Below are 27,219 nucleotides of genomic sequence, written 5' to 3' on the forward strand. Positions count from 1 at the left end.
CCTCTCCCGATTGCCTATTTCTCACCCCGACATGAATGTCGCAGGAGAAGGGGAGAGGAATGTGGTGAACTAGAACATTCTGTGACTGGTTTAATTAAGAACTAGAACATTCCGTGGTAAAGGACCAGAACTTTATGTGTTAAAGAACCTTCCAGAGGTTCAGTATTCTAGAACTTTGTGGGTGTTGTAGAACAATCTAGATCTTTGGTGCATGTGTCTGTATAAAATAGCTAGAGAAGGAGTTATGTTCAGTTCTGTTCTCATGTTAAAGTTATAGAAGACTCCTATATACTTGGATCGTGTTCTGTTTAAGTCAACTGCGAGCCTTGGCGCAGCCGGGGGCGCATGACAACCCCAGTTACACGTGGGTTGCCAATAACATTTGATCTTTGACCCCATTGCTGTCTGCATGATCATTGCTGCATAGACATACAAGCGTTTTGGAACTCCAACTTTGGGGGTTTTATTGTTTAGTTATTGTCCTTACATAATTACTATGTGACTCCATATCCCCCTACAGAAGAAACGGTAGGTTATGTCTGATGATCGATTTTTTTGTCTGTTCTTACCATATTTTATTAGACACTAGCACATTTTCAGCTCTTGAATACTTAGTAGTCAATTCTTTTTGCATACATTCATAGTAACACATGCTTGATCAGATGGTGCAAAAGAACATTTCTTATCACTGCATGCTTGTTTCCTTAGAATGAGTGTCTGAACATCCATTGTGGCTGAATATATAGATGCCTTACTCTACTATAGCTACTATAAAGCTAATACGTTTATTTGATTTTATACAGTTCAGCGGATTATATTTATTTTCTCTCCAAATTGTCTAATTTGAAGACAATGCATGGTTGTGTGTTATAAATGAAGTGTGGGAGGCTGCCCATTTTAAGTGCTTTGTGGTGATGAGGTCATTAGTAGTACGACATACCCATTTAGATAGTTGATAATTATGTACATACACTGAAACACTTATATTCAATTTTTTGTTCACATTATTGCATTGAGCACGCTTGTAAGCAGAAGAATCGTGCAAGCCTCTTATAACATAACTTGTAACTGTTGGCGTCAATGACTTGAGACAAACCTAGAAGGAAATGCATGTATACCGATCGAGTGTTGCACTTACCAACATTCAGCTAAGTCTATATAGTAACAGCCCCTCTATTTCAAGCCAGTGGTAGAGTTTTGTGGTATCCTTACCATATGGAACTAACATTAAGATAAAGACTGTGATTCCGTGACTGTGATTCCGTAAATACTGTATTGTACCTGTTGTGTTATAGTTCTAGTGGTTCCTTTCTAGTTTCATGTCCTTATTTAGTCATTTCTGTACCACAAGTACCACTAGTGTTCTAGAAGGTTCTTTCTAGTATTGTAAATAACCTGTGTATTTTTTACATATCAGAGTTCTGAATTATTGAAGTTATTTCAAGTTTCAACAGTGAATTATGGATCCAAATGTTGCCTACAATGTTGTGCATGCTAACAACAGAAGAGACACACAAGCTCCCATATCGCAGGAAAACATCGCTTACAATATCCACCAGAGAAGTCTCACCCAAACAGATAATGAGTACAGTACCATTGAGAACACTGGATACATAGAGCATAATACTGCTGGAGATACTAAATCTACCGAAAGTAGTGTCCTGGACAACAAAAGCAACACAAAGAGAATAAGGCAAAAAGTGGCTAAAAATGAATCTGGTAAAAAATGGTTTGCAATTCTTGTCGTCGTAGCTTTTGTTCTGTCTCTGTTGGTAGCTGTGGCAGCACTGGTGTACACCAATATAGAGTTGAAGAACCAGATGATTAGTACTAATAAGCAAGTACAGTCTACCAATGAGCAACTGAACAACCAATCCAGTCAACTCAGCAATTCAATCGTAGCTCTTTCAAGCAAGATTTCCGAGCAAAACAAACATATTTTTAAAAATCTCAATGATGCACAGTCTGTCCTTGAAGAACTGGAGCCACTTTATCTTGGAACAATCAACAACCCAGCTAGCTCTTGCAGTGATATCCCTCAAGACCGACCATCTGGAAAATACTGGATTGCCACTGACAGTACTAGCTCTCCTGTTCAGGTCTACTGTGACATGAATCGAACAAGCTGTAGCTGCAACACTGCAGGAGGATGGATGAGGGTAGCCAACCTTGACATGACCGATCCCAACCAAAACTGCCCAGAGGGATTGAGACTGGTAACCAGGACAGAACCACCACTGCGTACTTGTGGCCGAGTAGAAGAACCAGGATGTACTTCCACTACCTATTCAACGTATGGGGTGGAGTATTCGAAAGTGTGTGGTCGAATCATTGCATATCAAAATAGGACTCCGGATGCTTTCAATTCATATTTCGACAACATATACTTTTATCTATTGATGATGTTTACGTTGATGGTGTGAGCCTAACCCATGGACAGTCGCCTCGTCAGCACATCTGGACATTTGCTAATGCAATCGATGAAACTCAATCCGATTCCGAGGTATGTCCTTGTACAAGTTCTGACCTCCCCTACACTGGAGTTTTACCTCCCTTCATTGGTCAAGACTACTTCTGTGAAACTGGAAGCCGACAAGCATTTAGTCATAATACCTTCTACCCTGATGATCCACTCTGGGACAGTCAGGGATGCGGGGGTACCAGTACTTGCTGTGAGTTCAACAATCCTCCGTGGTTCTGCAAGCAACTCCCTCAACCAACTACAGACAATATCGAGTTGAGGCTTTGTTCTGATCAAGACATTGATGATGAAGAGACACCCATTGAGATAATAGAGATGTACATACGCTAAAATAGACATATCAAATCATTTTTAGAACTGAAGACATTAATAAATATTCTGTACAGCCGTTTGTAAGGCATATACATGTACAATGTACTGTAATCTCAAATTTAAATGATCATAACTTGAGTGCTGGTGGTCTTAGAAAGATCTGACCTCAAATATCCAATTAGCGCATCCAAAATTGAGAGCTAAGCACATGCACGATTTGAAATGGCTTCTTTTAAACTGAAAAAATAGTAATTTCAGCTCAACATGTATTCTAGTTGGGCGTGGCCCGACCATCCCTGACGGGAGGTCGGGTTTCAAGCCTATATGTAAGGATTTGTGTTGCTGGATTATGTAACACGCTGATAGCAGTGACAAAAAACCGAAAGTGACATCACTAGTATAGTATAAATATTCTTATTCTGAAGTGGGTGTTAAATAATTTTACCTTGCTTGCGGTTGCGCACTGGCCTGGACGTGACACAGACCACATTAGAAATGCTGCAATCTGATTGGGCTGCAAGTATAGTTGCAGCAAAGACAAATCCCAGATTGGCTTGAAACCCGTCTTCCCATCAGGGACAATCGGGCCACGCCCAACTACATGTCTCAACATAATTATACATGTCTGTCTGCATATATACACTGGCAAGACAATAATTAATACAGGGAAGTGCAATTTTTAGAACAATAATTTGGAACCCCACCTGGGTGTTTATAGCAGAAACTATGAGCCATTTAGTTCCCCCAATAACTATTCTTGAGAATACAAGTTTTGTAATGATGCTAGCTCTAGTCAACCAATGAAGTAGACCATGTGCCTTCGTGTCAGAAGTACCACATTCCCATGACATCATCGACTTCAGATCGTTTCATCATAGGTGTATAGATACATAAAGTAGCCAGTTAAATGTGCCTGAGCACTACTAGCATGCATGCATGCAGGCACACTGAATTAAACACGCTTAAGAGGCTGATGCGATGTTCTGAATGTATTTAAGTCATCTGATGCCAAGATGAGTGGGAGGCTGCCCATTTTAGGTATATTCTTATTTGGGATTCATAATAATGCACCTGCGTACTAAAATGGGCAGCCTCCCACTCCTCTAACTGTAATCTTGGACTTAAAAACAAGAGACGATACCAATTATACTCATGCAGGACCCAGGGTATTTTGCCTGCTCTATTCACATGTAGTATGTACATGTACGGATTTGTGTTCAACCAAAAGAAGTATGTAAACTCAAAAGAAAGGCCAAGAGAATAATATCACCAAACTGTAACTCACTCACAGATGATTAGTACTAATAAGCAAGTACAGTCCATGAGGGAACAACTAAACAACCAATCCAGTCAACTCAGCAAATCCCAACTCTTTCAAGCAGCATTTCTGAGCAAGATAAAAATGATAAATATCAGTCTAGAGCATCCTATCTCAATGACGTATACAGTCTAACTGGAGCCATGCACTTTATCTTGGAACAATCAACAAACCAGCTAACTCTTGCAGTAAGCTCCCTCAAGGCTGACCATCTGGAGAATACTGGATTGCCACTGACACCACTATAATATTATAGCTCTTCTGTTCAGGTCTACTGTGACATGAATCAAACAAGCTACAACATAAACATAGAGTACTGCAGTCAGAATTCCCGATTCTATAAAATTCGTACTTAAGCACTTAAAATGGGTAACCTTCCACACCACATTATAACAACCTGTAACTTTGTCTTCAAATGGGTTGTTGATTGTTCCAAGATAAATTTGTAGAGGAAATTAATCTAATGCTGAACTGTATAAAACCATAATTATCAGCGTATCACTATGAGAACTACCGTTGTCGTAAACTAGCCGGGTGTGGTCAACTCTCCTGACTCCAAGAAATTCAGTGCCCCCTCAAGGTATATTGAATATTGCATAGCTAGCTACATTTATACTAGCACTACAGGGATCAATAATTATGGTTGCCACATAATAATTATGTGAAACCACTATGGTGTGCATGTTAAAAGTTCCAAATGAATGAATCATCAAGCTGTCAGAACAATCATGCAAGATGCAAGCTTCCCACAATTCTCTTATAACATAACCTGTAACGGTTGGCGTCGATGACTTAAACACCTATATACGTAGAACGGAAATGCATGTATACGTACCGATTGAGTGCTGCACTTACTATAAAACATATTCAGCTAAGTCTATATATAGTAGCAGCCTCTCAATTTTGAGTCAGTGGCAGAATTATGGAGCTAAACGTTGCCTATATACGATGTGCATGAATTATTTTACATTACGTTGATGGTGTGAGCCTAACCTATGGACAGTCGCCTCGTCAGCACATCTGGACATTTGGGAATGCACTTAATGAAACTCGCTCCCATACAGCGGCATGTCTCTGCACAAGACCTGACCATTCCTACACTGGAGTTGGACCTCCCTTCATCGGTCAAGATTACTTCTGTGAAACTGGAAGCCGACAGTACATTAGTTATAATAACGGTATCTTCTACTGATGATCCACTCTGGGACGGTCAGGAATGCGGGGGTACCAGTACTTGCTGTGGGTTCAACAATCCACCGTGGTTCTGCAAGCAACTCCCTCAACCAACTACAGACGATATCGAGTTGAGGATTTGTGGTGATGACGACATTAGTAATAAAGACACACCAATTGAAATAGTTGAGATGTACATACGCTAAAAGTACTCACATTAAACACTCAACACAACGCATGTTCTTGTTATTGCAATAGAAAACGCTTAAGTCACTAAGAGCACTCGTTCTCGTTATATAAGTATTAATTTTTAGCTATAGCATGATTATTATGCTTTACATTGAATGGTTTTCTCATATTAAATACAAACTGACACACATAGTAAGAAACCATCTTGCATCTATGCAAGATGGTTTCTTACTATATAGAGTACAATAATTATTACTATATAAACTAGTTATTTGTACCATGATGTGCTGTGACACTAAGGAATATCCATTGAAACTCTCAGGATACTCCAGGGTACAAATCCCATGTACACTGCTAGGGTGTACATTCATATAGGGTACATTGGCTGTGGTCAGCCTGAATCCTTCTCTTAAACATATAACCTGTAAGTACTTACCAAATAAAGAAAGAAAAAGAAACGAATCTATAAAGTCTATTTGTGTTGAAAATGCCCTGGAAGTTCTTCATCAATGCATGCTACAATAATTATGTGGTTAACTGGTATGCTATTACATTATTTCTGCTTGGAGCTTATCACCTCTAAAGCATATACCGTAATATGCAGGTAATTTTTGGGGGAGCAAACATTTCATTGTTTTCGTTGTTGAAGCCCGGAACGCGAATATTTTACCGACAACTGAAGAGATTATTGACCACCTTTACCTGCAGTGCAAACAGTAACCAAAATAATATCCACGTACTAACTAACCCGCTATATATACGGTAGATATATAGATAGAAGTGATTTTTTAATTTACTTATTATTTTATATTTTTATATTTTTACTACATTAAGAAGACTAGTCTCAGACCTTAGTGCTGCAATTGCTGTAATAATTATAACCAGAGCAAATGAGAAGATGTTACTACAAGCAATCAATATCCAATCATCCTACTCCGTGTACGAACATTGCCACACATGTAATAATTATGTCAAACAACTAAATATGGTGTGAACAGTGACTAAATGAAAGAATCATCATTCAAGGGGGTCAGAACAAACATGCAAGTGGTAGAATCATCACACAAGCCTCCCACAATTCTCTTATGCCACAACTTGTAACTGTTGGTATCAAATGACACGAACACTTACTGAATATAGGGAGATACCACTGGAATGAAACCATACTTAGCTAGCCGAGAATTCATTTGAGCGCACAGCTGAACATGTTAAACTATTTACTGTTCTCATGAAAAATACAAGCAAATTGAATAAAATGCAGCAAGGTAGAAAACTGGTCAAGTTGTATAACCAATGTGACAGCACTAAATCCTTCACTGAGAACTAGCTAGCCAAAATCACGTATTTTAATGCTGGTGCACTTAGATGAACTCTTGGTTACGCAATGCACTCGGCAGGCGGCATAAAGATTAAAACCTAGTCTTGGCTAAGTGTGTTGTGTTCTAAGCACCATCCACATGCATGCACCTTACAAAACTTCCTATATAAGTACAGGATTGTATACACATGCAGCAAATATCGAAGTTTCTGCAAGAAGAGCATCATTAATTTTGACAGCCAAGGTATATAATTATATATGCAACTGATCTTTGGTGAAACCATGGTAGAAGGTGTTGTGTTATCATGCGCATGCAGTGCCAAATGAATGAATCATCATGCAAGCAGTCAGAACAAACAAGCAAGCAGTAGAATCATCATGCAAGCAGTCAGAACAAACAAACAAGCAGTAGAATCATCATGCAAGCCTCCCATGCATACTTCTCTTGTAACAAGTTACACAACAACCTGTAACTCATCGATGCATTAGATAAATCTGAAAGGGAAATATTTACCGAGTGCTGCACCGCTTAGTATAAAACATGGGAACTACATGAACCCCATGCATGCACAGTAACAGCCTCTCTATTTCAAGTCAGTGGTAGAGTTTCAACTGTGAATTATGGAGCTAAACACTGCCTACAAAGTTGCGCACTCCAGCAAGAGAAGAGAAACACAAGCCATTGCATTGCAAGGAAACACTGCCTACAATATCTATCCTACCCAAGATAATGGCTACACTATGGTTGAGAACAATGAGAGAGAAACGTTTGCATCGAAAAATAACACAGCCTATGCAATAAACAGAGAAGTGTTTACAACAGAAACTAATTCCACCTCCGACGTTCTGAGCAATACAAACAAAAAAAGGCAAGGATGTGCTAAAAATGGATGTACTAAGAAGTGGTTTGCAATCTTTACCGTCCTAGCTATTGCTTTTTCGTCTCTGTTAGTAGCTGTGGCAGCACTTGTGTACACCAATATAGTGTTAAAGAACCAGGAGGATCAGTCAATGACGGAACAACTAAATAACCAATCCAGCACAATTGAGCCTTTTAATCTTGGAACAATCAACAACCCAGCAAGCTCTTGCAGTGACATATCTCAAGATCGATCATCTGGAGAATACTGGATTTCCCCTGACACTAGCTCTCCTGTTCAGGTTTACTGTGACATGAATCGAACAAGCTGTAGCTGCAACACTGCAGGAGGATGGATGAGGGTAGCCAACCTTGACATGACTGATCCTAACCAAAACTGCCCAGAGGGATTGAGACTGGTAACCAGAACAGAACCACCATTGCGTACTTGTGGCCGAATAGAAGGACCAGCACGATGTGTGTCTACTACCTATTCAACTTATGAGGTGGAGTACTCAAAAGTTTGTGGTCAAATCATTGGATATCAAAGTAGTACTTCAGATGCTTTCGATCAATTCTTCAAAAACAGATCTTTATCTATTGATGATGGTTATGTTGATGGTGTGAGCCTAACCCACGGACAGTTGCCTCGTCAGCACATCTGGACATTTGTTAATGCAATCGATGAAATTCACTCCAATGAATTAGTATGTCCTTGCACAAGACCTGACCTCCCCTACACTGGAGTTGTACCTCCCTTCATCTGTCAAGACTACTTCTGTGAAACTGGAAGCCAGCAAAAACATACATTTACTTTCTACCCTGATGATCCACTCTGGGACGGTCAGGGATGCGGGGGTACCAGTACTTGCTGTGAGTTCAACAATCCACCGTGGTTCTGCAAACAACTTCCTCAACCAACTACAGACGATATCGAGTTGAGGCTTTGTTCTGATCAAAGCATTTATGATGAAGAGACACCCATTGAGATAATAGAGATGTACGTACATTAAAATAGACATATTGAATCATTTCTAGAACTGAAGACATTAATAAATAATGTACAGCCACTTATACATTGTGAGTTAACTTCATTAATAGTATAAGTAATAATTGTACCATGGTGCGCCCTCGGGGAATACATAGAACTGCCCTCGGTATAGTACAAATCCAATACATCCTTGATATCCACTTACAGGTAGCTTGTACTATGAACACATATTGATTAGAAGCAATTAGAAGCTGTTATCGGCATTTACAACTGAGTATAGTAGTAAACACTCTTTGTTGTGTGTGCGTGTGCATGCACTGTGCACATTTTGTGTGGGTGTGCTTGCACTTGACAAACCACATTTACAACTTCAGACAACCCAGTCCGTAGTTTCAGTGAATCTGGATACTGAAGAATTTATCTTCACAATGTGATCAAAGTGTGTCACAGTAGTGTTCTATAAAAGAGAAGCTGGGCTGTAGGCTGACCACAGCCAATGTACCCTAGCAGGTAGCCTCGATTCCAGGCCGATTAAAATACGGCCTGGTACCTATTGCAGGGGTGATAGTGCGCATGCGTTAGTTTATTCTCCAGAATCTGGGGAATCCCCTTTTTCTTTCTCTCATCTATTTTCTATCTTTGTACATCAGCTTAGCTCTCTATTGCGTTGTTCCAGAAGGCTTTCACACTAGTCTGAAGCCAGAAGAGGCTCTCATCTACCTCTATGACAGTTGTATGGTCAGGATGTCTTACCTTGGATCTGTACAGGCTATGGGAAGTGTATGATGCCTCAAACTGCTACTTGCGAAGACAACCCGGCTATAGGACCATCCTAGACGTAGATATCAAATCGCATATTTGCAGCAGGCCATTAATTTCATTTTCATGACGGCCCTTGGTAGTTAATTATCCTGTTCCCTCATTGTGCAGTTGTACAGAGTGGAGAGGTTACAAGCACGACTGAATGTGATGATCTTCATGGGCAACTTTGAGGAGGACATTGGTATTCTAATCCCTGTGAGTTGAGCATAATAATTATACATGTGTTAGTAGTACTTGTGCGGCTTCCCCTGCCTTGTGGGTTGCCTAACAACTATTGATGAGAGCCTCTTCTGTCTTAAAACTAGTGTTCAAGCCTTCTAGACCAACGCAATAGACGGCATAAGCCACAGCTTTACAGAACTCAGTTATAGAGATAAAGTATTACGGAACATATTTTTAGTAAACGGACTAATTTCCTGTGTAATTTACTATGGTTTTACGTTCGTAGTACGATTACCCATATTCTGGGTAATTTGAAGCGCATGCGCACTATCACCCCTGCAATAGGTACCAGGCCGTATTTTAATCGGCCTTGAATCGAGGCTACCTAGCAGGATACATGGGATTTGTACTCTGGAGTATCCTGAGAGTTTCAATGGATATTCCTTAGTGTCAGAGCACATCATGGTACAAATGCAGCTATATAGCTATGTAATACTCAATATACCTTGTGAATTTCTTGGAGTCAGGAGAGTTGACCACACCCATTAGTTTACGACAATGGTAGTTCTCATAGTGATATGCTCATAATCACAGTTCAGCATTAGATTCAATTCCTCTATAAATTTATCCTTATTTGAAGAGGTTGTTATAATGCAGTGTTGGAGGTTACTTATAGAATTGAGAATTCCTATTAGTTGACTGCAGTACTCTATATATGTTTATGCTATAGCTCATGTCACAGTAGACCTGAACAGGAAAGCTAGTATTGTCAGTGGCAATCCAGTATTCTCCAGATGCTCAGCCTTGAGGGAGCTTACTGCAAGAGCTGGCCGGTTTGATTGTTCCAAGATAAAGTGGCAGACTGTATACGTCATTGAGATAGGATGCTATTGGACCTAACTCAGCAATAACGGACTGATATTTCTCATTTTTATCTTGCTTAGAAATGCTGCTTGAAAGAGTTGGAATTTGCTGAGTTGGCTATATTGATTGGTTGTTTAGTTGCTCCCTCATGGGGACTGTACTTGCTTATTAGTACTAATCATCTGTGAGTGAGTAACAGTTTGATGGTATTATTCTCTTGGCCTTTCTTTTGAGTCTACATGCTTCTTTTGGTAAAAGTATCACGTATTTCTGAACACGAATCCATACATGTACATACTACCGTATATCTTCTAATTTATCGGACACTTTTAATTACCCCGGACACTCTTTTGGGCAATTTTCGCTGTTCTAATACAACAGACACTCTAGTGCTTTAATATTACATTCGTTCTAAATATCCGGACAATATCTTGAGTTACATTCATAGACGGCAAGTAAGACTTAGAGTGGTGCAGTTAGATAGCTTTGAGTAGCTAGTTTTAGATAGCTAGTGCAACTATTCAGTCACACATTGTAGCTATTAAACTTAGCTAGCTCGCATGCAGTTGCATGCTTGCTTGTTCTAATTATTCCGGACACTTCGCATGATCTGTTCCAATTATACCCGGACAATTTCCAAAATAATTATTTTTTGCTGTCCGATAAATTAGAAGATATACGATACATGCATTGTTTTGTAAATAGAGCAGGAAAAAATACCCTGGGTCCTGAGTATAATTGGTATCGTCTTGTTTTTAAGTCCAAATTACAGTTAGAGATGAGTGGGAGGCTGCTCATGTTAGTATGCAGGTGTATTGTTATTAACTAAGAACCCCAAATAAGAATACACCTACGTATACTAAAATGGGCAGCCTCCCACTCATCTTGGCATCAGATGACTCAGAACATCGCATTAGCCTCTTAAGCGTGTTCAATTCAGTGTTCCTGCATGCATGCATGCTAGTAGTGCTCAAGCACATTTAACTGGCTACCTTATGTATCATGTATCTATACACCTATGATGAAACGATCTGAAGTCGATGATGTCATGGGAATGTGGTACCTCTGACACGAAGGCACATGGTCTAGTTCATTGGTTTAATAGAGCTAGCATCATTATAAAAGTTGTATTCTTAAGAATAGTTATTTGGCTCATAATTTAATAATTCCTGTTATATACACACCATCCCAGGTGGGGTTCCAGCTCTAAAGATTGTCATGCCTGCCCTGTATTATCTTGCCAGTGTATATAATAATTATAGTGCAAACAGATATGTATAATTATGTTGAGTCAGGAATACATGTAGTTGGGCGTGGCCCGATCGTCCCTGACGGGAAGACGGGTTTCAAAGCCAATCTGGGATTTGTCTTTGCTGCAACTATACTTGCAGCCCAATCAGATTGCAGCATTTCTAATGTGGTCTGTGTCACGTCCAGTTGCACAACCGCAAGCAAGGTAAAATTATTTAACACCCACTTCAGAATAAGAATATTTATACTACTAGTGATGTCACTTCCGGTTTTTTGTCGCTGCTATCAGCGTGTTACATAATCCAGCAACACAAATCCTGACATAAGCTTGAAACCCGACCTCCCGTCAGGGACGGTCAGGCCACGCCCAACTATAATACATGTTGAGCTGATATTACTATTAATTTTCAGTTTAAAAGAAGCCATTTCAAATCGTGCATGTGCTTAGCTCTCAATTTTGGATGCGCTAATAGGATATTTGAGGTCAGATCTTTTTAAACTTTCCAAAAACAATCTGGACCACCAGCACTCAAGTTATGATCATTCAAATTTGAGATTACAGTACATTGTACATGTATATGCCTTACAAACGGCTGTACAGAATATTTATTAAGTTTTCAGTTCTAGGATTTGATATGTCTATTTTAGCGTATGTACATCTCTATTATCTCAATGGGTGTCTCTTCATCATCAATGTCTTGTGTACACCAGTGCTGCCACAGCTGCTAACAGAGACAGAACAAAAGCTACGACGGCAAAAATTGCAAACCACTTTTTAGCACATCCTTTCCTTTTTTTCTTTGTATTGCTCAGAACGTTGGAGGTGGAATTACTTTCTGTTATATTCGTTTCTCCGCTTATTGCATAGGCTGTGTTAATTTTTGATGCGAACGTTTCTCTCCCATTGTTCTCAACGACACTGTAGCCATTATCTTGGGAGGAATATCTCTCATCTCGAGAAATTTTGTCGTTATTGTAAGCAGTGTCTTGTGTTTCTCTTTCTCTTCTGTTGTTAGCATACACAACATTGTAGGCAGTGTTTGGTTCCATAATTCACTGTTGAAACTCTGCCACTGACTTGAAATAGAGAGGCTGTTACTGTATAGACTTATTGTAGTTGCTGTGTGTTATACAGTGCAACATGCCCTCGGTGCATTTCCCTTCTAGGTTTGTCTAATTGATATCTCCTTATTCAGTATGTGTTTAAATTATCAATGCCAACAGTTACAGGAGAATTGTGGGAGGCTTGTGGTATAATTTATGGTGATTCTACCACTTGCATGTTAATTTGTTTGGACCCCTTGCTCATTTTGGCACCTATAACACACCATAATATGCAATGTTTGTACAGAGCAGGACGATATTGATTCCTCGTATCGCCATAATTATGATAGAGAGAGAGTATTGAACGTAGGCATACTGTGCTATCAGATGTATGCGGAGAGTAACGTGACTTCCTGTATCTGTTACAAGCTTGAAATTTGCACACTGACCAATCCAAGCGTGGGTGATGTCATCTATCAAGAAAGTAGATTATGTCACCCACACTTGGATGGGTTGATAGATTACATCTTCTCTTTCTCTTCTGTTGTTAGCGTGCACAACATTGTAGGCAATGTTTGGATCCATTAAATTCACTTAAAACTCTACCACTGACTTGAAATAGAGAGGCTGTTACTGTATAGAGTTGCTGTGTTAATTAAGTACAGCACTCGGTACACTTCCCTTTAATTGACCTTATTCAGTATGCGTTTAATTTATCGATGCCAACAGTTACAAGAGAATAGTGGGAGGCTTGTATGATGATTCTACCACTTGCAATTGCATGTTTGTTCTAACCCCTTGCATGATGAGTCTTTCATTTTGGCACTGTTAACACACCATAAATGGTTGACATAATGTTCTCATTTGCTCCTGGTTTTATATACCAATTGCAGTACTTACATTAAGAATGGCCCTCTTAATATATCATAATTTACTCCATTAAAATGCAGTGCTGAACATTGAAAGTGTCCTGCATGTTATTATGTTATGTCAGTCTAATGCCAGAGGGACGTTTTGTGGTTAGTGTATTATGACTTTGCGGTCAGTGCATTATGACTTTGACTTTGTGGTTAGATTTCGTCCTTATTGTAAGCAGTGGCTTGTGCATGTTTCTCTAAATTTCCCTTCTGTTGTTAGCGTGTGCAACATTGTATAGGGAACGTTTGAAACTCCATAACATTCACTACTGAAACTCCACCACTGACTCAAAATAGAGAGGCTGTTACTATATAGATATATAGACTTATCATAAAGTAGCTGAATGCGCAAAGTGTAGCGCTCGATCGGTATATACATGCATTTCCCTTCTATAGGTTGTCTAATTGTTATCTCCTTATTCAGTATGTGTTTAAGTCATCGATACCAACAGTTATACTAAGAGAGTTCTATAGGAGACTCATATGATTCTTCCACTTGCATGATTGTTCTGACAGATGATTGGAACTGTTAACATGCACACCATAATATAGTGGTTTGACATAATTATATTGCATGGCAACGATAGATCCCTAATACGCTCATAATTATGGCAGTTCAGCAGATTAGATTTATAATCTCTCGAAGACAAAGTTACAGGTTGTGTTAGTGAAGTGTGGAGGCTATGTACCCATTTTAAAGAGTTCATTAGGAAGAGTACGCAACTGCACTTAAAACCATAGGAGACGTTTCTCCAATCTTACGTCGCAACCACATGCTGCTGTATAAACTAATTTACAATGAATAACATAGTGATGATTGTGATAATTATCACTCATGTTATTCATTTACAACTGCCAGTAGGAAAGGCAATGAATAACATAGTTACTAATTTTATTCATTGCCTTTCCTGCTAGTTGCGGTTACTACAGACAGTCTGTGCCGTAAGATTGGAGGAATGCTTTTTGTGTACAGTCTATTGGAGTTGCGTACTCTTCCTAATGAACTCTTAATTGTATTATTATCTTGATTATGGTATAGTGTATTGTTGCATTTTGACCCCATTACTCCCATGTATAATTATAGCTATGCATGCATGTACACAATGGTAGGTTTGACGTACATGATTATGTACAAGTTTGTTCAATATAGTTGGACGAATGCTCTAAATAAACATATGTATCAAACTTCTACTATTATATAATTATACGCTTTCTTAATTAAGAACATGCTTACACGATTAGTGTCCTTACTTTGTAGATAATTGCTACAGCTATCATGTTCATAGCATTTATTAAATAGCTGCTATATTATTCAGTTTCTACTCTTGGTTCTAAAGCTAGCTACAGTGTGTAAAAACAAAAACCTGTTCAGCGGATGTATATTTCAGCAATCTCAATCGGTATGTCTTCATCATCTATGTCTTGATTGAAACAAAGCCTCAACTCAATATCGTCTGTAGTTGGTTGAGAAAGTTGCTTGCAGAACCACGGTGGATTGTTGAACTCACAGCAAGTACTGTTACCCCCGCATCCCTGACCATCCCAGAGTGGATCTTCAAAATAGAAGGTATCATTAAAGAGCTGACGGCTTCCAGTTTCACAGAAGTAGTCTTGACGGATGAATGGAGGTACAACTCCAATTTCGGGACGGTCACTTATTGTGCAGGGACATACCGCTAAATCCATAGAGCTATCTTCGTGAAGTGCACCAGCAAATGTCCAGATGTGCTGACGAGGCAACCGTCCATGGGTTAGGCTCACACCGTCAACGTAACCATCATCAATAGATAAATTTCTGTTATTGAAATATTGAGCGAAAGCATCTGGAGAACCATTTTGATATGCAATTATTCGACCACAAACTTTTGAATACTTCACCCCATACGTTGAATAGGTAATAGAAATGTTACAGTAGCTTCCTTCCATTCGGCCACAAGTACGCAGTGGTAGTTCTTCCCTGATTACCAGTCTCAATCCAGCTGGGCAATTTTGGTTTGGATTGGTCATGTCAAGGTTGGCTACCCTCATCCATCCTCCTGCAGTGTTGCAGCTACAGCTTGTTCGATTCATGTCACAGTAGACCCGAACAGGAGAGCTAGTACTGTCGGTGGCAATCCAATATTCACCAGATGGTCGGTCTTGAGGGATGTCACTACAAGAGCTTGCTGGGTTGTTGATTGTTCCAAGATAAAGTGGCTCCAGTTCTTCAAGAATAGACTGTATGTCGTTGAGATTTCTCAAAGTATATTTGTTTTGCTCGGAAATGTTGCTTGAAAGAGCTAGGATTGAATTGCTGAATTGACTGGATTGGTTGTTCAGTTGCTCGTTCATGGACTGTAATTGCTTATTGGTACTGATCATCTGGTTCTTCAACTCTATATTGGTGTACACCAGTGCTGACACAGCTACCAACAGAGACAAAACAAAAGCTACGATGACAAGAATTGCAAACTGTTTTTTGCCATATTCATTTTTCTCCAATTCTTGCTTTATTCTCTTTGTGCTGCTTTTGTTTTCCAAAACACTGTCCGTAGATTTAGTATCTTCAGTAGTATTATGCTCTATGTATCCAGTGTTCTCAACGGTACTGTACTCATTATCTGTTTGGGTGAGACTTCTCTGGTTGATATTGTAAGCAGTGTTTTCCTGCAATGCAGTGGCTTGTGTTTCTCTTCTTTTGTTAGCGTGCACAACATCGTAGGCAGTGTTTAGCTCCATCTTAATTCACTATTGAAACTCTACCATGCATTGACTCGATATATAGTTACTCTACATAATTATACAGACTTTGCTGTGTGTTTTATACATTCCAGACATGCAGCACTCGATCAAATTGTTTGTCTTTCCTTCCTTATACAGTGTATGTCTTCAAATAGTTGATACAGGCTGCTATGTTGAGAATTGTATGCGGGAGGCTGCCTGTTTGTTTAACTAGGCGTATTGTTTGTGAATTAATTCATAAATTCATAGGCCGGGGATTCTTAGCTATTAACGTTAGCCAATACATCAGTAAAAACACATTCGTTACAGTAACGTAAATAATATAGAAATGACGTCATTTTAACATTAAAATACGATGATGCGTCTCATTATTATAACATACGTGTTTTGCTGTGTAGAGGGAAAAGGAATTACCTTGTATACACATGTTATTGCCTAAAATCTGAGGCTGTTGCAGTTCATTAATTTACTACTTAAGCTTAGCCTGCTAGCATCTATATACGGAGTTCCAGCCATGTGGCACCGCATTGAGCTACTACCAGCCCCTCCCCCTAGGGGTTGCATAGCATTTGTATGGGTACACAGATATATGCATGAGGCCAGAGGCTATCAGGAGCCCATATTTATGATAGATCTATAATTATATAGACAGGTCCGTCTAGATCTAGATGTGAATCGAAGCTATATAATACGTATGTCGGTCCTACAATTATGCATATTATAGAGATCTTAACTTTTGCTTGTAATTACACAATGCAGGACATAAAATTCGCAACTTTTTCATGAGCAAACAGTAAACACTAATTTTGTTATCCAAGCAGTTTGGAATCAAGGCTAAAATTTACCAGTTGCCTTCTATAATACCAAATAATCAGTGAGAAATTAAACAATCTAAACGCACGCCTATACACTATATTCATTGTATCAGCCTTTAAACACAGATTGAGCTATAGTTTTACAATAGAGTCTGTCAATAAGCTGCTCGAGGTCTTGACCCACACGTCCAGGTGGGTCTTGAGAACCTTGCCATGCACCAGGGGGTGGCCGGGAGGAACATTTCGGCACATAATTATACCCTCAACACCTAGACGAGGAAGAGAAGAGGTTTGAGGGAGGTATACTTGATTATACAACATTGGTTACAGAGAGGTGGCCGGCCTGTTAGGTACAAACTGGTTTTATAGCGCGGGGGTTGTTTAGGTACATGTTACTTAACTGCATCACATATGGAAGACTGTGGTAAGGGAGGCACATACTCTACCTATAATGTGCATAATTATAGTGAACACATGCTATACGGATATATGTTGGGACGTATTAACCTGGCTGTATTATAGAGACATATTTGTAAGGTGACCACAATCGACATAATTATGCACTGCAATTGTAACCTCAGTCAAATCTAGAGATGTAATAATTATGTATGCATCATACGACACGAAAAGTTTTTAAATATTTTTAACAAAAACACACGTATACAACTGTATACAGCTGAACTCAACGACTAACTAACACAAGGGACTCATATACACGTACCTATAATTTCAACTGGATTGAAGTTGAGCTTCTCTTTCATGGCTGCCATAAATTCAGCTGGTTTCTTGATGGAACTCTGTGGTAGCTTCAACTTCTTCTCGTGAGTGAAACTGCCCCGTTTTTTGCCAAACTCTGCAGTGGTAATTTACTGGAAAGAGGAGGGGCCAAATACATGTGTAAAATTGTTGCAACAACAAAGAGATAGATTATCGATTTTAATTCGAGATACATTTTTTTAAACGGGAGAACATTTCGTAATCACTGATCGAATGATAGGTCTTTCAAGCGGCTACAAAATGCATATTTTAATTGTGAAATCCACAAAGTTATGCATGATAAACACTCATGAGTTCATAATACTCTATCTTTGTTTGCCTTTGCTTTTACTGCCTCCCTCCCTTGTTTCGTTAGGGCGGTATGAAACACCTCTTTCCTAGGTCTGGGGTTAACAGACTACTCAGTTGTGGTTGTGGAATTCCCCTTGTTAGTTAGCGAAGGCAAACACCTTCCATTAGCAAGACCGTGCCCTCTTGCATGTATGGCCTAGGAACTTATAATAGTTATTTGATCAGCGGTTTATGCACTCCTTTCCCCTATATTGGCTAACGTTAATAGCTAACGGCCCACGCATGCATTCACAAACAATACGCCTAGTTAAACAAAATAATAGGCAGCCTCCCACATCCACATACAATTCTCAACCTGTATCAACTATATGATAGTTAGACACTGTTTAGGAAGTTTCTACATGATTTGGAAGCCCAAAGGGCTGGTTGTAGTATCCCGAACGCAGTGAGGGTTCTACTAGCCCTGAGGACTTCTAAATCATGTGAAAACTTCCTAAACAGTGTCTAAGCATTTTAGATCATAGCAACCATGAGTATTTAGCCAATCAGATTTGAATGTTCTTATCTAATCTTTGCTACATGATTTTCTAAGTGAAGTACATGATTTTCTAAGTAAGCACATGATTTTCTAAATAAATACATGATTTTCTAAGTTGGATAGAACACTTCCTTTAGCCAATCAAATTGCAGTATTTATGGCAAACATGATCTAATTGAAGACATACACTGTATAATGAAAGACAAATATTGTATGGTTAACGTTAGCCAATACACAGTAAAATCACATTCGTTACAGTAACATAAAACATGTTAAATAAAACGCATAGAAATGACATACACTTCTGAACACTAAAATACGATGATGCGTCTCATATACATAATTATGTGTTTTTTACTGTGTAGAGGGGAAAGGAGTGCATAACTGCTGATAGAACAATTTGGGCCCAATTCATAAAATAATTCCTAAACCATACAAGAGGGCACGCACGGTCTTGCTAATGGAAGGGGTTTGCCTTCGCTAACCAACAAGTGGAATTTCCCCAACCACAACTGAGTAGTTAGTACGTGATGATGCACTGTTATCAATTGATAAATGATCTGTATAACATCTGCTCAGTGTGTTAACATGATAGTGCATGCATGAGAGGGAATATCATAGGTTTATCGACCTATATAGTTTATTTACTGATTCAGTCCGTATCCTAGGTGATTTCCAGTGAATATGAGCCATATTTTACTTCCCCCAGGGAAGTATATGGAATATGGCTCATATTTTTACTTCCTACAAGCACTATTCAACTTTTGAATCATCTTGACAATAATATTTTTACACAGCAATACAGCACGCAAACAGTTTTTGTAGACTATGTTTTGTGCTATTGTCATATTGACCTGAGCTAGCTAGCAGTCTAAGCTACTTATTACATGTTCATGAGGCTTGAAACACTGCAGTTCAATTCTTGCTCTGTGTTTCTAGTCAAGGCTGTGGCTCAGAGGTAGAGGAGTACAGTGCAGTTGTGGTAGACTTGTGTAATGCAAATTGAAAACGGCAGCTGCTGATATTGGTGGGCGGGTCTGGTCAAAGTTTACGGCTTCCAGTAGAACCTACATGTAGCTGCTTGGTTCTAGCTACGTAGGCAAGCTCTCATACTTGACAGCTGTAACTGTTATAACTGCATATTCTGAGGCACAAGTGGCTGTGAGAGCAAGCTTAACTGTCTCCATTGATGTTCAAATGACTGTTTTGCTGTTTTTGCAGTAAATAAATCAGTTGTTGACTGGTTGCCTAGTACTTATGGCTTATAACCAACCAATGCAGGGCGTAGTCAACCACTATAACATAATCTTTGTGTGCATTTCAATGTCATAAAATTTTCGGGCGACTGCTGTATATAATAGTTAGACACTGTTTAGGAAGTTTCTACATGATTTAGAAGCCCAAAGGGCTGGTTGTAGTATCCCGAACGCAGTGAGGGTTCTACTAGCCCTGAGGACTTCTAAATCATGTGGAAACTTCCTAAACAGTGTCTAAGCATTTTAGATCATAGCAACCGTGAGTATTCAGCCAATCAGATTTGAATGTTCTTATCTAATCTTTGCTACATGATTTTCTAAGTGAAGTACATGATTTTCTAAGTAAGTACATGATTTTCTAAATAAGTACATGATTTTCTAAGTTGGATAGAACACTTCCTTTAGCCAATCAAATTGCAGTATTTATGGCAAACATGATCTAAATATATATAAACGTCAGGCTATATACGATTATTATTCTAGGGAATTGTTAGAGCTATCATGTTTCTATAGCACTGCTATTATTCAGTTTCTATGTTTGATCTAACTATAATTAAAACAAAAAGTGTTTAGCCAATGTATAGTTCGGCAATCTCAATGGGTGTGTCTTCATCAACAATGTCTTTATTACCACAAAGCCTCAACTCAATATCGTCTGTAGTGGGTTGAGGGAGTTGCTTGCAGAACCACGGTGGGTTATTGAACTCACAGCAAGTACTGTTACCCCCGCATCCCTGACCGTCCCAGAGTGGATCATCATGGTAGAAGATATACCTCAATATTTCTCGGCTTCCAGTTTCACAGAAGTAGTCTTGACCGATGAAGGGAGGTACAACTCCAGTATAGGGACGGTCAGATCTTGTGCAGGGACACGCAAAATTATTGGAGCGAGTTTCATCGAGTGCATTAGCAAATGTCCAAATGTGCTGACGAGGCGACTGTCCGTGGGTTAGGCTCACACCATCAATGTAACCATCATCAATAGATAAAGCTCTGTTTTCGGAATAGGGTCGAAAAGCATCTGGTGAAATGCTTTGATATGCAATAATTCGACCACAAACTTTCGAATACTCCACCCCATACGTTGAATAGGTAGTAGACAGACATCCTGCTAGTTCTTCTATTCGTCCACAAGTACGCAATGGTGGTTCTGTCCTGTTTACCTGTCTGAATCCAGCTGGGCAGTTTTGGTTGGAATCGGTCATGTCAAGGTTGGCCACCCTCATCCATCCTCCTGTAGTGTTGCAGCTACAGCTTGTTCGATTCATGTCACAGTAGACCTGAAGAGGAGAGCTAGTATCGTCAGTCGCGATCCAATATTCTCCAGATGGTCGGTCTTGAGGGATGTCACTGCAAGAGCTAGCTGGGTTGTTGATTGTTCCAAGATAGAATGCCATTGGACCTAACTCAGCAATAATGGACTGTACGTCATTGAGGTCTCGAATAATAATTTCATTTTGCTCGGAAATGTTGCTTGAAAGAGCTAGGATTGAATTGCTGAGTTGACTGGATTGGTTGTTCAGTTCCTCGTTGGTAGACTGTACTTGCTTATTAGTACTGCTCAGCTGCTCAGAAAAGTTGTTTTGAAGGAGTAAAATTGAATGACTGAGTTGAGCTTGTAGGGTTTGAATCTGTTGACTGGATTGGTTGTTCAGTTGTTCGTTCATGGACTGTACTTGCTTATTAGTACTGCTCAGCTGCTCAGAAAAGTTGTTTTGAAGGAGTAAAATTGAATCACTGAGTTGAGCTTGTAGGGTTTGAATCTGTTGACTGGATTGGTTGTTCAGTTGTTCGTTCATGGACTGTACTTGCTTATTAGTACTGCTCAGCTGCTCAGAAAAGTTGTTTTGAAGGAGTAAAATTGAATCACTGAGTTGAGCTTGTAGGGTTTGAATCTGTTGACTGGATTGGTTGTTCAGTTGTTCGTTCATGGACTGTACTTGCTTATTAGTACTGCTCAGCTGCTCAGAAAAGTTGTTTTGAAGGAGTAAAATTGAATGACTGAGTTGAGCTTGTAGGGTTTGAATCTGTTGACTGGATTGGTTGTTCAGTTGCTCGTTCATGGACTGTATTTGCTTATTAGTACTGCTCAGCTGCTCAGAAAAGTTGTTTTGAAGGAGTAAAATTGAATGACTGTGGTTGTTCAGTTGTTCGTTCATGGACTGTACTTGCTTATTAGTACTGTTCAGCTGCTCAGAAAATTTGTTTTGAAGGAGTAAAATTGAATCACTGAGTTGAGCTTGTAAGATTTGAATCTGTTGACTGGATAGGTTGTTCAGTTGCTCGTTCATAGACTGTACTTGCTTATTAGTACTGTTCAGCTGCTCAGAAAATTTGTTTTGAAGGAGTAAAATTGAATCACTGAGTTGAGCTTGTAGGGTTTGATTCTGTTGACTGGATTGGTTGTTCAGTTGCTCGTTCATGGACTGTACTTGCTTATTAGTACTGATCATCTGGTTCTTTAACTCTATATTGGTGTAGACCAGTGCTGCCACAGCTACCAACAGTGACAGAACAAAAGCTATGATGACAAGAATTGCAAACCGTTTTTCACCACATTCATTCTTAGCCACTTCTTGCCTTATTCTCTCTGTGTTGCTTTTGTTGCCCAAAACACTAGATTTAGTATCTCCAGCAGTATTGTATCCAGTGTTCACAATGGTACTGTACTCATTATCTTCGTCTGTTTGGGTGGTACTTCTCTGGTTGACATTGTAGGCAATGCTTTCCTGCAAATCAATTGCTTGTATTTCTCTGTTAGCATGCACAACATTGTAGGCAGTGTTTAGCTCCATAATTCACAGTTGAAACTCTACCACTGACTTGTTATAGAGAGGTTGTTATTATATATAGACTTATCGTATAGTTGCTGAACGTATGTTTTACTAGTGCAGCAATCGTTTCCCTTCTAATTGTTGTTTCCTTTCAGTAGGTGCATGTTTAAGTCCTCGATACCAATAGTTACAGGTTATGTTATAAGAGAATTACAGGAAGCTTGCATGATTCTTTTGCTTACATGATTGTTCTGACAGCTTGCATGATTGTTCTGACTGATTGTTCTGACAGCTTGTATGATTGTTCTGACAGCTTGCATGATTGTTCTGACTGATTGTTCTGACAGCTTTTATTCTTCCGCTTGGTTAATGGTTCTGACAGCTTTTATTCTTCCGCTTGGATGATGGTTCTGACAGCTTGCATGTTGTTAGAACTGTTAACTTATTAATGTTATTGGTACTGATCATCTGGTTCTTCAACTCTATATTGGTGTACACCAGTGCTGCCACAGCTAGCAACAGAGACAGAACAAAAGCTATGACGGAAAAAAATTACAAGCCACTTTTTAGCACATTCATTTTTAGCCAAGCCTTGCCTTGTTCCACTATTGGTATTGCTCAGATGTATGCCAACCACTTCTTATCACATTCATTTTTAGCATATCCTTAATTGCCTTTTTTTCTTTGTATTGCTCAGAACATCAGAGGTAGAATTAGGTTTTGTTGTAAACACTTCTCTGTTTATTTCTTGTATTTTTCCATGAGAACAGTAACTGGTTAACAGGTTCAGATAAACTCTCGACTAGCTAAGTATGGTTTCATTCCAGTGGTATCTCCCTATATTCAGTAAGTGTTCATGTCATTTGATACCAACAGTTACAAGTTGTGGCATAAGAGAATTGTGGGAGGCTTGTGTGATGACTCTACCACTTGCATGTTTGTTCTGACAGCTTGAATGATGATTCTTTCATTTAGTCACTGTTCACACCATATTTAGTTGTTTGACAGAATTATTACATGTGTGGCAATGTTTGTACACAGAGTATGATGATTGGATATTGATTGCTTGTAGTAACATCTTCTCATTTGCTCTGGTTATAATTATTACAGCAATTGCAGCACTAAGATGTGAGACTAGTCATCTTAATGTTGCTAAAACTTTGTCATAGTTTACTCAAATTAAAAAATCACTTCTATCTATCTATCTACCGTATATATAGCGGGTAAGTTTCGATTAGTTAGTATGTGGATATTATTATTGGGGTTGCTGTTTGCAATGCAGGTAAAAGTGGTCAATAATCTCTTCTCTTTTGGTGGGAGGTGGGGCACTTTACCGAAAGTTCAAATTTTTGTATGTCATAATAATGGCACTGCTATATTCCTTTGATCTCAGAGATCAAAAGGCAACAAGTATAAGAGAAGTATGAATTTACTAACAAATTAAGACTGATAAAATTAATAGGCATGCTTTTCTTGATTATTATAATTATACCAGGTAACCATATTATCTTAGCTTTTAGCCTTGATTCCAATTCGCTTGGATTACTTAACTGTATGGTGTTTACTGCTTACTCATAAAAAAAGTTGCGAGCTTTCAGCAAAACTATAAGTTCATTGCATGCTTAAGATAGTTTCATTGCTAGTTTGTGTGTTACATGCAGTAGATACATTTCAATGGAACCAAAAGTGTATAATGAAAACCTAGTTTGGGGCAGCCAGCATACGGAATAGCGACAGTGGCCATACTTCAGAGAGCCGGAATACACAGTCTACTGCATATATGCTTTATAGAGGTGGTAAGCTCCAAGCAGCAAAAAATTCATTAATATATTCAGTAAGTGTTCATGTCATTTGATACCAACAGTTACAAGTTGTGGCATAAGAGAATTGAAAAAAAGGCAATTAAGGATATGCTAAAAAAGAGTATATAGTGTGGGGTGTGGGAGCAGCTATAGGCTGCACATCATTTTTAGTGTGCTTATAATTAAATTTGGAATCGAAATAGACACTAGTTGATAAGATCATAGATAGTAGAGGAAGGGGATTGGAAACGGGATCACGTGAGCTTATGCTTGCAACGTAAGGCCTCTGGGACCGTGCGCGTGGCAACCTATGACACCTTGAGGTGTGATTTTACTGGTTTTGAGGTCAAGAGAAGCTTTTGAAAAGAAGCAAATGAGAGGATACTAGGTAAGTAAATGTATGAATAGCCCTAAAATTTGTCTTGAGGTATGGCTAGGTACAAAATGAAACATTATTATCTAGCTAGAAGTCATGTTCACTCTTGGTAGCACACAAAATTTGAAGATTTTACAACACTTAGCTTCTTCTTTTTATTTGTGGGATAAGAACTGACTTATGAATTGCATCTATTGTAAATGAATGGTCACAGTAGTAGTACATGATGGTACTTTATTGCTTCAGCTATATATTGGAAGTGGGGATATCATACTTCTTGAGTTATTGACCGATTTGTTGATTTCCACTAGCCATCTTTGCGGGGTAGCATCTCCATAACTAAGTTGAGTTTATATTCGAGACTCGGCAATATTAAAGATCAATGTCCATATTATTGCTTCCAATCCATTAAATTTTGAAAATCACTATTCATGCTCTGATTTTGTCACCGCAGTGTCGATGTGTGGCAAGAACTTGGACTGAGAAATCACTGGAAGAACATTGATAATTTATGTATAATTATGTTTAGATCATGCTTATACCTTTTGTTCATTGTTCATTGTTGTCTATGCTTGCTTAAGCTTTTAGTTTAGCATAAAATGCCATTAGTGCACAAAAAGTTTATTGCAAGCTCAGCACTTTAAGCTGCATCCATGGTCGCGGCTATAATTGAGGACGGTCCGTGTGAAATAGTGTTAATTGCCTGTGTTTCCAATCCCCTTCCTCTACTATCTATGATAAGATCTACATGGGAAGTACATGGGAAGTACATGAGAAAAGTGCCTCAGAGCAGGTATACTATGGGACTTAGTGTACCTTCAACTTACTTATATATACCTAGTGTTCTGTTGCCAAGTAATTGTAGTGTAGTCAAGTATCGAGGGCAAGGTTTGAGCATGCACACTAGTCTAAATGAGTTAGACACTATGTGATTTAGAAGCCCTTAGCCACTTTAGTACCCTCGCTACGCTCGGGATACTAAATCAGTGCCCTTCGATATTTGCTGTGTATATACATTCCTGTACTTTTATAGGAAGTTTTGTAAGGTGCATGCATGTGGATGGTGCTTAGAACACACCACACTTATCCAAGACTAGGTTTTAATCTTTATGCCGCCGAATGCATTACGTAACCGAGAGTCCATCTAAGTGCACCAGCATTAAAATACGCAGTTTTGGCTAGCTAGTTCTCAGTGAAGGATTTAATGCTGTAACATTGATCTCTATATATATAGTTATACAACTTGACCAGTTTTCTACCTGGCTGCATTTGAGTCCAATGTCTCAATTTGCTTGTATTTTTCATGAGAACAGTAACTAGCTTAACAGGTTCAGCTGTGCGCTCAAATGAATCTCGGCTAGCTAAGTATGGTTTCATTCCAGTGGTATCTCCCTATATTCAGTAAGTGTTCATGTCATTTGATACCAACAGTTACAAGTTGTGGCATAAGAGAATTGTGGGAGGCTTGTGTATGATGATTCTACCACTTGCATGTTTGTTCTGACCCCTTGAATGATGATTCTTTCATTTAGTCACTGTTCACACCATATTTTGTTATTTAACATAATTATTACATGTGTGGCAATGTTCGTACACAGAGTATGATGATTGGATATTGATTGCTTGTAGTAACATCTTCTCATTTGCTGGTTATAATTATGCCTCGAGGCGTAGCCGCACAAGGGATACGGTAAAGCTGACTGTGTGTGTGTCTGTGTGTGTGTCTGTGTGTCTGTTCCAGCTGTAACTGCTCAACGGTTGCAATGCGACGAAAACTAACAGCTTCTATAGGCTTCTAGCCACGTTCTCTTGGATTTTGATTCGTGGATTTGCAAACTAAAGCTTCTTTCTCGAGTTATGGCTATAGTTTGACTCACATTGAAGGCTGTTGCAGTCTCTTCAGAATCTTTCATAGCATCATCTGTCCGCACAAACTTTCTATTCAACATATGAGTTAGCCTTGCACTAAAGCGCTAGCTTTTTGTTAGCTACAATACTCAGAAAATATCTGTTAAAACAGCTAGCTAGCAGTAGCCATTTGTGAAATTGATCTCTTTGGACACACCCTTTAATTATTCCTGTGTATGTAATGCGCATGCGCGCTCATTCCCCACGTGTGAGAAAATAATAATATCCAAGATCCAGATCCAGATCCTCCTGGCAGAAT

General features: G+C 39.0%; 3 protein-coding genes and 1 pseudogene across 3 annotated transcripts; 2 read left to right on the plus strand and 2 right to left on the minus strand.

Annotated features, from left to right (window-relative positions):
- Positions 1-1,274: 1,274 nt before the first annotated feature.
- LOC135336529 (uncharacterized) lies at positions 1,275-2,823 on the plus strand (annotated as a pseudogene).
- A 4,540-nt stretch (positions 2,824-7,363) lies between these two features.
- On the plus strand, positions 7,364-8,681 carry LOC135336541 (uncharacterized). Its single transcript, XM_064532395.1, has one exon. It carries the CDS (start codon positions 7,414-7,416, stop codon positions 8,662-8,664), a length of 1,251 nt encoding a protein of 416 aa, XP_064388465.1. The 5' UTR covers positions 7,364-7,413; the 3' UTR covers positions 8,665-8,681.
- Positions 8,682-14,824: 6,143 nt separating this feature from the next.
- Positions 14,825-16,545, minus strand: LOC135336697 (uncharacterized). Its single transcript, XM_064532555.1, has one exon. It carries the CDS (start codon positions 16,418-16,420, stop codon positions 15,071-15,073), a length of 1,350 nt encoding a protein of 449 aa, XP_064388625.1. The 5' UTR covers positions 16,421-16,545; the 3' UTR covers positions 14,825-15,070.
- A 3,710-nt stretch (positions 16,546-20,255) lies between these two features.
- On the minus strand, positions 20,256-23,402 carry LOC135336698 (uncharacterized). The gene has a single exon (XM_064532556.1). It carries the CDS (start codon positions 22,893-22,895, stop codon positions 20,670-20,672), a length of 2,226 nt encoding a protein of 741 aa, XP_064388626.1. The 5' UTR covers positions 22,896-23,402; the 3' UTR covers positions 20,256-20,669.
- Positions 23,403-27,219: the final 3,817 nt, after the last annotated feature.

This window comes from Halichondria panicea, chromosome 5, assembly GCF_963675165.1.
Source record: "Halichondria panicea chromosome 5, odHalPani1.1, whole genome shotgun sequence".
Lineage (NCBI taxonomy): Eukaryota > Metazoa > Porifera > Demospongiae > Suberitida > Halichondriidae > Halichondria > Halichondria panicea.

Coding starts and splice junctions, on each gene's coding strand:
- LOC135336698 (XM_064532556.1), bottom strand. CDS start 22,895: ATGGAGCTAAACACTGCCTACAATGTTGTGCATGCTAACAGAGAAATA.
- LOC135336697 (XM_064532555.1), bottom strand. CDS start 16,420: ATGGAGCTAAACACTGCCTACGATGTTGTGCACGCTAACAAAAGAAGA.
- LOC135336541 (XM_064532395.1), top strand. CDS start 7,414: ATGGAGCTAAACACTGCCTACAAAGTTGCGCACTCCAGCAAGAGAAGA.